Source organism: Miscanthus floridulus, chromosome 15 (genome assembly GCF_019320115.1).
Source record: "Miscanthus floridulus cultivar M001 chromosome 15, ASM1932011v1, whole genome shotgun sequence".
Lineage (NCBI taxonomy): Eukaryota > Viridiplantae > Streptophyta > Magnoliopsida > Poales > Poaceae > Miscanthus > Miscanthus floridulus.
The window spans coordinates 86,591,279-86,603,481 of record NC_089594.1 but is presented as its reverse complement, the minus strand read 5'-3'; the positions used below and the strand labels follow the sequence as shown (position 1 = coordinate 86,603,481).

The window sequence follows — 12,203 nt, the reverse complement described above, 5'->3', positions numbered from 1 at the left end:
GGTATGTTGCATTCATTGTGCTCTTGTTTTTCAATTGAGTGTTGTATGTTCCCCACCTGACATTGTTTCCATGCTTACTAACTGTAGGCAAAGGAATAGACAAGGCTGTTACCAAAGTTTTTAGTAATGGGGTGGAGCACAGAGAATGCATGAGGCATTTAGTCAAGAATTTCCAAAAGAGGTTTAGGGGAGAAGTGTTTGAGAGGAACTTATGGCCTACATCAAGGTGCTATAGACAGACAACCCATGATAGGCACTAGAATGAGATGCACAAGGAATGCCCCAAGGCAACTAGGTGGCTGCAGGACAATCACAAGCAGCTATGGGCAAGGTGTAAGTTTAGCATAGCAAGCAAATGTGACTATGTCACAAACAACATAGTAGAGACTTTCAACAGTTGGATCAGGGAAGAGAAGTCATTACCTGTTGTAGAGCTAATGGACAAGATAAGGCAGTTGATCATGGAGAGATTTTGCACCAGGATGCAACTGCTGTCCAAGTTTTCTGCCTTCAAGATTTTGCCAGCTGTCATGAAGGAGTTGCACAACAAAAGCAGAAATCTAAAGTACAACACTCACAAGAGTGGCCCAATGGTTGGTGAAGTTGGAGGAGTCAACAAGGACCTGGTCCCTTGGAGGTTCATTGTTGATCTAGACAAGAGAGAGTGCACCTGTAGAGGTTGGCAATTAACTGGTCTGCCATGTGTTCATGCCCTAGCTTTCATTGGCACCAGAAGGGTAGACTTAGAGGACTATGTTGACCACTACTATTCTGTAGACATGTTCAAAGCAGCCTATGCAACTCCAGTGCCTAGCCACTAGGAGGCAGGCCAAACAGCAAGCTGGAGGTAGCCTAGGGGCACAGACTAGGAGTCAGAGCCCAAGCGTCTGCACTAGGAGCAAGAGGGGAGGGGCCTGATGCCTGCACTGGGAATATCAAGATAGAAGCAACCTTTTGAGCCACCTATGCTTTTGGTGTACTTTTGTGTGGTTCTATGAACTTGCTATTGTAATCTGTGTGCTTTTGAGCCTGGATATTGTTGGTGTGAACCTGGTATTGTAATCTGGTAATGTAGTGAACCTGGCTATTGTTGGTGTGAACTTGATATTGCCATCTGGTATGATGTTCCATAATTAATGATCTGGTATGCCTGTGTTTGTCATGCTAAAATTAAGTCAGCTGTTAAGTTGAAGGTAGTGATGCTGCAATTTTAACTTTACAACTATAAAAGGGAACAAATCAAGTTGAAGTTACTCCATTCAAACTGCATTTCATTTATATTTCACAAACATTACAAAGCATACTTCATGCTTGCTTGTACAATACCATGCACAAAGCAAGAAAGCAAACAACACCTACAAACACACTGGCCCCAACCATCATCCTAACAACTATTTGCTCTCCAGCTATTCTAGCCACAATAGTGCTCTGAGCAACTACAACATTGTTCAAGTTCAACAGAGAATTCTCCAGAGCCTTCAACGCAGCCATCACTGCTGCACCATCCATGCCATCTCCAGCGCTCTCTGGCTTCCACATGAAGAAGTTGCAGGTACCGTTGCCCTATTTCACAGCGAAAGCCAAATCAATAGGATGAACCCTACATCCGATTTCAAAACGCCCAAATGTAGCAACAACAAAATCAAGAAAACTCACCCAGTCACGATTCCTGCAAGTGTAGAACGGCTTGTCTAGATTTTTTGTTGTTCTCGACGTCCGCTCCACGACCGTCGTCGTGTGGCAGAAAGGGCACAGTGCCTGCCCCTCTCTCGCTCCACGCGACCCAGTCGACGAAGAAGCGCCAGATCCTGTAGCCATCTTCTAATGGCCCGCTCTCCTGTCGACGACGCCCGCCAACCTACGCCGCACCGGCACCCCGCCCGACCGGCCGCCGCAGCCTATGTCGCCGCCGCCACTGCGGTGAAGAGGGGGAACGAGGAACAGACCGTTGTAACGACGAAGTCGGGTGCGGGCCGGCCGTTATAACTAGGTCGAACCAGACCAGGTTGGGACGGCGCCAAGTCTGGTTCAGGGGCACCCGATGTCCAAAACGAAGTTTTCTCTCTCCAAAACCGGGTGCAACTGGGTTGCGATGCCCACTGGCAGTATTTCCAAAAATCAGAGTGTCTCACGGCAAAAGATGGAAAACGTAGTGTCCGCCAGCAAAGACGCGTCATTTAGCATGTCCAATAGCAAAATTTGCCTAAATTTATACCCTATCCACCATATATGTTATTTGAGACAGGGAAGCTGTTGGATAACAGAAGTATTTAAGGGGAATTTTTTGTTTGGATGCACCCTATACGAGTATATGGGAGATTAAGTTTAGGAGGGCTCATGGAGATAAGGAGGTATGTTATTAGTCACTTTCAAAACAACATTAATTAATTAAAATCACATTAAAATTCCACAGAATATATGGTTACTATTGTGTTATTTTGCCTATGAGATTATGGAGGGCATGGTATAACATAGGACATTAGCCACTTTTTTATAAAAAAAGGTAATAATGCGTTGCAAAATTCACAATTTAGGAAACAAAATCAAAATCAGTAGCACTTAAAAGTGTACCCAAAATGGATGCATAAATTTGGCGGGCCGATTATTGTTACCTGTATTTATCAAGCAATCACCCTTTAATCATCCAGATGAATGTCTTTATTAGGGGTGCATTTTTTTTTTTGTATTTATGAATTATAAGGGTGCTTCTACTATACTATAACGAAAAACTATGAGCATGCAACAGCTAACTCATTGAGATGGTTAAGTCAAATATTTTAGCATTTCATTTAGATCTGTATATAATATTTGTATGGTTTCTGGAATGCAAATTTGCATATGCCTTACTTATGTTATGATAAATATATGAACTTTATTTCTTCATGACCTATTAAGTAAGAAAACTGTTTTATTTATAGAAAAAAAATTAAGGAATATACAATTTACATATCACTAGCCCGTGCAAGTGCAAAATATTGTTGTACTACTAATAGACCTACATTTTTCTTCTGCAAATGTACTTGACATAGAACAGAGACAAAATCAATGGATAGACAGATTTTTCATACATGATGAGAAATCACAACATGATTGTATCCCTCTCCATTTCTGGCAAGACTTGATTTGACATTGAGAATAGAAAAGGGAAGACTCAGAAGGAACTAGGAGCTACATATTGTTATATTATCAAGAAACAGAGGAATAGGGTAGGGTTTTGGCTCCACCATGTTCATGTAGAGACCAGCTGAACCCGCCTTCTTAGCTCTTCAAAGGCATGCATTGCTTCGCAGTCAAGTCCCCCAGCAAACTACATATAGAGTAGCAAAGCAAACAATCATCAGGTTGAGGTTGGTTTCGCAATCAACATTTTGAGCAGCAAACTGACCTGGTGGACCCTGTAGGTGAAGCGCACACTTTGAGCAACCAGAGCAGCCTCGTTCCCAGTCCCAGCTGAATCCCTGCAGTCCAGTTCCTTAAGGACTGTCTTGGTATACATTTTCGCCAGACACACCGATGCCAGTCTCATCTGCACGGCCCAATAGGTACTTAACATGCCTGTTATTGATGGTTTATTCGCTTTGCAGATATCAATCTACCTATCTATCCAGCATCGGAAACAGGAGGAGACCATAATAAGTAGAGCTAGAGAGATAATAACCTTTGAGGCCATCCCTGAATCAATGCATCCAGTCAGTCGGAATCCTCAACTCTTTGTAGGACGACATCACCGATCTCCTTAGATTCACCAATCTGCCCATGCTCTTCTCCAATCTGAAGAGCAGATCGAATAGGGCTCATATATATCTTGAGTTTGGTGGCAATGGCATTGAAAAAAAAAATACTTGTACAAAGTATATAATGAAGACTGCTGTTGCCACACGTACTTGTCTAGCAAACTTAGAAATCTTCCTGAGAGTGGCTGTGGCCTCACTACCACTACCACCATCTTCTCCGTCTCTCAAGGAAGAGATCTCTGTTAGAAGACACTTTAGGTGTCGGTATTCAGATGCCGCTTCACGAAGTGCATCAGCTTTCTTCTCAGGCCAGTTGAAGTGCTTCAAGACGGCTGTCTCATCAGACTGACAAAAAATGGGAATTACGTACATTGGTAGCAAGCGTAGATCAATGCACCCCAAGCACAGTACATATAGATGGAGGTTTTATCCTCTCTTTTTTTGTGCCAAAAAAAAAATCTCTTATCTTACCAGAGTAGAAAGTTGTTGGTCTAGCCAGTCCACAAAGGTGAGTACTTGTTCCACACCAGTGTAAGTACTAGTGTGGATTTTGTTGATGAGATGGTTGATGAACTCTGCTTTTGTTTCCACATCCGCTTTGATCTGCGTAGTATATATAGTATGTGATTGAGAAAAGAGAATGGTGGGTATACTGTCTTGGTTTTGAGAGCGAACTTATAATAATAATTCCAGAAAACACAAAGGGAAAGGATGGTGGGTGACGCACCGCTAGCTGGTGCCTGGAGCGGTTCTGCAGCTCGTCGACAATGCTGCTATGGTGATCATGGCTTCTACTTTTGTCTGTGTGCTTTGACGGCTTCTTGTTGCTGGTCTGCAGCGAGTTGTACATGTCAACCAGCGCAGTGGCCTTGCTCACCGGAGCTGAAGGGACTCGCTGGTTTTGGTGCCGCGGCAGTGGCGGAGGAGGCGGTGGCGGTGGCGGTGGGGGCGGCGGCGGTGGCGCTGCAACGACGCCTCCTCCGGAAATCGAAATCTTGCTGGGAGGTTGTGGTCTGTTGTTGGTTGCAGCATCATGCTGTTGGTGCTGAAGGTCTGCGTTGAGGCGGAGCAGGCGCTGCACTTCCCTCCGCAAGGCATCCACCTCCCCGCGCAGCCGCACCACCTCGTCCTCTACTGTCTCCGACTCCGTGGTGCTCATCATGACCCTCCTCACGGGCATAGGCATAGACACAGCAGCCTGCCTCCTCGTTGCTGCCATGGTGGTGGCGGCTGCGGCCGGTCTTGGTCTGGCCTTCACCCCTGGGCCTGGAGTAGCAGGAGGTTGCTTGACTTTGGGTGGTGGTGCTCTTGATGCCCGAGACCGAGTTTGCGGCACAGCTGCCTGAGACGTGGAATGGATGCTGCTGCCATGGCCGTTGCTGCTTGGAACTTGTTGCTTCATGCTTGTTCGGTTGGTTGATGTGATGTGATCCAGGTAAGCAGTGCAAATGCTCCTGCTCCCTCCTGACCTCGCTGCCCAAGGCCAACACAAGATAAAGAGAAATACTAGATGGTTGGCTTGGCTGCTGATGGAAATAGAAATAGAAACAGAAACAGAAACAGAAATTGCTCTGCTACTGCTACTGCTACTGCTACTGCACTCCACTCAACAACGAACAAAGAAGCAGCAGAGTGACAAAGGATTTTGAGTGAGCGACTGCTCTGCTGCTGCTGCTAACCACGTTATTCAACTGTACGTACTACAAGCCCATAGTAACAGCGAATACAAAAACTGTTCGTTTTGCAGGACAAAAGTAGAAATCTCTCTTAAATATAATTTGTAAATCTGCAGTCTTATGAATGGATATGGATCTAATCAACAGACAAGCCACGAGTACTCTGCTGGCAAGGAAGGGAACATAACAGCATGAACATGCATGCTCAGATCAGTGTCCTTTAATGAATGAATGAATGCCCAGGCAGGCCCAGCAGCCGCACCATGAATCCTTCTGCTTGCTTGCTGTAGTAGAAACATGACCCAGCATCCATGTGAAATGGAATTCGGAGGGACACATAGCAGTAACAGTGGAAATCTTATCATTTCAGATCAGATGGATGCACATCCTACTTCTGATTTATGCATTGCATACGCATGGTAAAAGTGGCAAATTACAATCAAGCAATAACCAGAAACAAGAATCATGCATCATAGCGAAGTGGAAACAGAGGACAAGAGGCCAAACCAGATCAAATCACAATCAAGCAATCCATCCTTGAACAAGAACCAGGAGCTAACTACATGCAGGGGGGAAAAGAAATAAAGAAAAGTTACTCACAAGACAGAGGAGATAGGTTGTGATTTCAGCTGCAAAATTGAGTAAACAGAGGCAGGCAACTGGATTTTTGTAGAATCCAAGCAAGAGACAAGAGGCCCAGCTCCAAATTCAGGATGGAAAATTAGTTGAGAACTGCCTCAGTTGCTGCAACTTATAGCTCCAACCAACCACAAAGCTAGCTGTTGGAGACAGTGGGAAAGTAGGTACATGTCGTTGGAACAACAGCAATCCCTCCCTTGACATCACTGCTGGTGGCTCAACCATATATCAACACAACCATAGCTTAAACCATTTGGATCAGTTTTTTGAGAAACAAAAGTGCAGAGCAGTCTTAATTATATGCCACTTATATGTCAGTGCAGCTAGCTGACCCGTCCCCGTGCAATGCATAATCGGTAAGATGCCTCTGGAAGACGTGCTAGCTGCACTAAGTAACTAGTGTTCTGGAGCAAAAGAAAACTACCTGTTTGTGGTTGCTGTTGAGCAATGGGTAGCACAGCAGTCAAGACTGATCACCTAAATCTTCTGATGGTTCAACTGAAAACGCACTCAACTGAACATTTGTGGTGTCTTAGGTTTAGATTTTCCTATCAAACTACTAGCTCCAGGGCAGAATATTATATGCACATATTAGTACACCTTTGATCCACTGTCATGAAATTGTTAGTGCTTTCATGTACACATGCTAAGCAGACAACGAAAGTTAAAAAATATCCAGCTCGTACATTTTCAGCACAGCAAGAACTCATCTATTGTTCCAGACTTTGTTAGGTTTGATCTCCCACCAGTTAGGCCCAACAGCCTTTTGGGTCTGGTTCTCGCTGCCCATGATCGGGGGCGCTCCAACCCTACATGGTTAGTGGGCCCCCGTCGCACAGCGCTATAAAGGAAAGGTGGGGGCCGGGGCTCGCAGTACGAGGTTCACCGCGCCGCCAGTCACCCCACCGACATCCTAACCCTAGACCCGATCTTAAGAAGGGGCGCTGCCAGCGACGGGAAGCACCACCGACGCCGGCAACACCACCCCGACGCACACGCCGCCGCCGAGGACGCCACAACGCCGACTCCTCCCTCTCCACCGAACGTCGCTGCCGGCGCGTAGATGGCGTCCGCCAACGAGACCCCGGCCGGTGCTTCGACCACTACGGCTTTTGATGGTCTGCTACCTATCACCCCCTTTCTCTCTGTCTATCTGGGAATCCTGAACACCTATTCTACTACTATATATCCCGATCTGATGAATATGACTAAAACGAAATCCAACAATGGTACCGGAGCTAGGTTCCGAGAAGAAACTGGATCGGGAAAGAAAATAGAAAGCCAAACCCTAAGACCTAACCCTAATTCCCAAAATCAAATCAGAGAAGGGAAAAGGGGAGGGTCGGATTTCGAGAACCCTAGACCCAAATCCGAAAGAGGGAAGAAGGGGAAGAAGAAAGAAAGAAGGGTCGAAACCCTAACCCTAACCCCAGTTTTCCATTCGGATGAACGAAAAGAAAGAAATTGAAAGCAAAGAAAACCGAATCGGCAAGAACAAACCCTAACCCTAACCCTAGTTTCCCATTCGGATAAACCTGAAAAGAACAACTCAAATCAGAAAGGGGAAAGTGGGGCTAGGGTTAGGGTGCATCAGATGAACCTTCGCCGGCGCGGGAGAAGAAGCTGAGCCAGGGGCGCTGGCTCGCCGGGCTCGGCCAAGGTAGCGCCGCGGCCAGGCCGCTCGACGGCGGTGTGCTCACCCGTTGGGGAGCACGCACGCCGGCGAGGGGCCGACGACGGCGCAAAGGCTCACCATGGCTGCCCGCTCTGCCTTCCTCGCTCGCGGCTGCTCGGTGGCTGCGGTCATCGCTGCGGCTGAGAAGAGAGAAAGAGCGAAGAGAGAGAGAGAGAGCAGGCGCGAATGTGCTAGGGTTTCCACGGCACCGGCGCAGCGATGGTTTTGATCCGGCCGAAGACGGCGCTGCGACCGTCCGATTCAGAACCAACGGCCACGGATGCTCGGGCCGTCGCCGGCCCAGGCGGGCGCGAGCGCGCGCGGTGCTTTGCCGGCCCAGGCCCAGGTTGCAGGCCTGGGTGCGGCCTGTGCGCGCGAGGACAGCTGGGCCGAGTTGGTTTTTTTTGCCGTCTTGGGCTGCGCTGGGCTGAAAAGAAAGAAAGAAAATTTTGTTATTTTCCTAGAAGCAATTTTGATGCATATTTTTGATGAATTTGAATGATTTTGATACAATTTTTCTGTGCAAATTTTATCCAACGATACTTTGCTCAGAAAACAGGTAAATTTTTTAGTGCTTCTAGAAAATAATAATATGAAAAGATTATTAATGTTTCCGCTGTGCATGATAATTTTCGTTCTCTTTTGATTAAATTTGAACCAACGGGATAATTTAATTTTAAGAGAAGTGATGAATTTCTGATAATTTTGATGAGATTATGATGTTGTTATTTTCTGACCAACGTTGTTAATAACAATATTATAATTTTTGATCCATGAGAAATTATGCATTAATTTTACTTCTGCCCAACGGTGATGTAAAATATTTGCATGGATGAATTATAAGTTTTAATTTGACCAACGTTGAGTTAAAGCATGAAATTTTATGTATAAATGTTTCTTACTTACTCTGGTGTGATTTCAGGAGGCAAATGCATTATGAACATTGCCAACATCCCGACACTCAATGGAACCAATCACCGTGTGTGGCGGGAGAAGTATGAATTGGAACTTGCGTTGGGAGAGGTCGATTTTGCCATCACCTCACCAGTGTCCTACTGAAGCCAGAGGACCCGGTGAGAGGTGACAATGAATCTAACGCTGATTTCGCTGCTCGAAAGCGTGATCATGCTGAAATAAGAATGAAATATGACCTTGAACATAGGCAATTGACTCTCTCCAACCGCAAGTGCCTGTTGGTAGCCAAAGCCACCATAGAAGAACAGATAAGGGGCTCAATCCCTGAATGTGCTACTGCTAAAGAATATCTTGAGAAAATCAAGGGTCAGTTTACTGGGTCTACCAAGGCCACAAGCAAGTTCACTGATTAAGAAGCTTGTGAATGAGAAATTCACTGGTGGTAGCATAAGAGAGCATATTTTTTAAGATGAACACTACAGGCATCTAAGCTAAAAGAAATGAATTTGAAGGAGGAGGATTTCCTGATTCATTTGATTTTTGCTTCTTTGCCAAAAGAATATGACACCTTCATTGTGAACTACAATATGCAGCCTGAAAGATGGGGCATAGAAAGACTCATCTCAATGTGTGCTCAAGAAGAGGAGAGGATAAAGTCCTCACAAGGTGAATCTGCTCATTTTGTGAAGGATAACAAAAGAAAGAACTTTAATGGCAAGAATTCTAAACCATAAGGGAAACCTAAGTGGGATAAGACCTCTTCCTCCAGTTCACAGGGAAAGAAACCCCAGGATTCTGAGAATCAGTAGTATGGTGGAGCTGAAAAGGATCAGTGCAAGCACTGCTTCAAGAAGGGACACTACAAGAGGGATTGTCCAGACTTCCTGAAATCTCTGCTAAAGAAAGGTGATGAATTTATTACATTTGTAGATGAATCCCTATATTTATGTTATGATAAATCCACTTGGTGGGTTGATTCAGGAGCAACTACTCATGTTGCAAATTCCTTACAGGGGTTAAGTGGGACGAGAACCTTGCAAAGAGGAGAAAGAACGATTAAAGTTGCAAATGGAGTGCAAGCCAATGTTGAAGCCATTAGAGTTTTTTTCTTTAGAATTGAATAATGGTTTTGTACTTAGACTTAAAGAAGTACTTTATGTTCCCTCTTTGCGTAGAAATTTGATAAGTGTTTCGAAACTTGATGATGATAGGAATTGATTGCCATTTTGGTGATGGCAAGTGTAAGATACTGGTTAATAATAAATGTGTTGGTCTTACCTTCCGACAAGACAAGCTTTCATTTATTATCTCTTGCTGAGAATGCTGAACAATATATGCGATGAGAATGTGAATGATTCCCCATCTGCGGATGTAACTAAGAAGCGAAAGAGAATTGATACTATCTCTTCGAAATTATGGCATTGTCGCTTGGGCCATATTTCGAGGGGGAGAATGGAACTGATTGGTTAAGGAATCAATTCTCCCGCACTTAGAATTTTCAGATTTAGAACAATGTATTGATTGCTATCAAAGGAAAGTATGTCAAGAAAATTAAGAAAGATGCCAAACGAAGCACAAGAATTTTAGAAATAATCCACACAGACATATGTGGTCCTTTTCCTATGAAAAGTATGGATGGTTATGACTCATTTATAACATTCACTAGACGACTACTCTCGTTATGGCAATATTTATCCAATTAAAGAAGATCGGAAAGCATTGGATAAATTCAAAATATTTAAAGCTGAAGTTGAAAATCAGCACAATAAGAAAATCAAGATAGTACGATCAGACCGATGTGGAGAGTATTATGGGCGACATACCCCATATGGCCAAATTCCTGGACCATTTGTAAGGTTCCTATAGGAAAATGGCATAGTTGCTCAGTACTCCACAACGGGGGAGCCTCAGCAGAATGGAGTGGCTGAAAGACGTAACCGTATCTTAATGGATATGGTAAGAAGCATGATGAGTTACTCCACATTACCGATTAGTTTATGGATGGAGGCACTGAAAACCACCATTCACATACTTAATCGAGTACCAAGTAAATCGGTGCCTAAAACACCATATGAATTATGGACAGGAAGGGAACCCTCACTTAACCATTTGCGTATGTGGGGCTGTCCAGCTGATGCAAAAATGTTTAACCCAAACATAGGAAAGTTAGACTCTAAGACAGTCAGTTGCCATTTTATTGGCTATCCAGAAAGATCGAAAGGATATCGCTTCTATTGTCCTGACAGACATACGAAGATTGTAGAAACAAGACACGCTATGTTCTTGGAGGATAACATGATCAGGGGGAGCATGGTAGCACGAGAAATCAGCCTACAGGAGAAGCGGGTACATATACCCACTCCGATGGTTGAAGAACCATTCTTCACGTTACCTGCTGTTGTTGCACCGACAGTGCAGGACACTGTAGTGCCAACACCTGTTGCAAGTTCTCCCATGACGACAATGAATGAACATGAGGAACCTATCCTTGAGGAACCTATAGAACCAAATGTTGCACATGAGGAAGAACAACAACAGCCAAATATGGAACAAGTGCCGGAGGCACCTAGAAGGTCTCAAAGAATAAGAAGATCAGCTATTACTGATGACTATGAAGTTTATGAAACAGAAGAATGTCAGATGGGGGATGATCCCACCTCATTTGAAGAAGCCATGAGAAGCGACCACTCATCAAAGTGGCTTAAGGCCATAGAAGATGAATTGAAATCAATGAGTACCAATAAAGTTTGGGACCTAGAAAATATTCCTAAAGGAGCAAAAATAGTAGGCTGTAAATGGGTCTACAAAATGAAATATGACTCCTAAGGGAATATAGAAAGATTTAAAGCGCGACTTGTGGCGAAAGGCTTCACGCAAAGAGAAGGGATTGATTACAATGAGACATTTTCTCCAGTCTCATGTAAAGATTCCTTCAGAATTATAATGGCACTTGTAGCCCACTATGATTTGGAGTTACATCAAATGGATGTAAAGATGGCTTTCCTAAACGGGGATTTAGAAGAAAATATTTATATGGCACAACCAAAAGGTTTTGTCGTAAAAGGAAAGGAAAATATGGGATGCCGCCTGAAGAAATCAATCTACGAATTGAAGCAAGCTTCAAGACAGTGGTATTTGAAGTTTGATAGAACGATAAAAGGTTTTGGGTTTGAAGAAAATGTTGAGGACAATTGCGTTTATGCAAAGTTCAAGAATGGAAAGTACATATTTCTAATTTTGTATGTGGATGATATCTTGCTTGCTAGTAGTGATATCAATCTACTAATGGAAACGAAGAAATTCTTGTCCTCAAACTTTGATATGAAAGATCTCATTGAGGCCTTGTTCGTTTTGGGAATAGAGATTCACCGAGACAGGAGAAAAGGGGCTCTAGGATTATCGCAAAAGGCATACATAGAAAAGGTCCTGAAGAAATTTAGTATGCATGTGTGCAGTCCTTCACCTGCTCCTATAGTCAAGGGCGATAGATTTAGGGAACATCAGTGTCCCAAGAACCAATATGAAATTGACTGAATGAAAGCGGTACCGTATGCTTCAGCTAGT

General features: G+C 44.2%; 1 protein-coding gene across 1 annotated transcript; it reads right to left on the bottom strand.

Moving 5' to 3' along the window:
• Window positions 1-1,265: 1,265 nt before the first annotated feature.
• On the bottom strand, window positions 1,266-6,002 carry LOC136508416 (INCREASED PETAL GROWTH ANISOTROPY 1-like protein 2). The gene is given in 9 exon segments (XM_066503083.1): window positions 1,266-1,563; window positions 1,657-3,307; window positions 3,386-3,526; window positions 3,659-3,682; window positions 3,684-3,771; window positions 3,885-3,898; window positions 3,900-4,079; window positions 4,206-4,337; window positions 4,462-6,002. Coding segments are annotated over 8 exon segments (1,332 nt in total). The 5' UTR covers window positions 5,137-6,002; the 3' UTR covers window positions 1,266-1,563; window positions 1,657-3,229.
• Window positions 6,003-12,203: the final 6,201 nt, after the last annotated feature.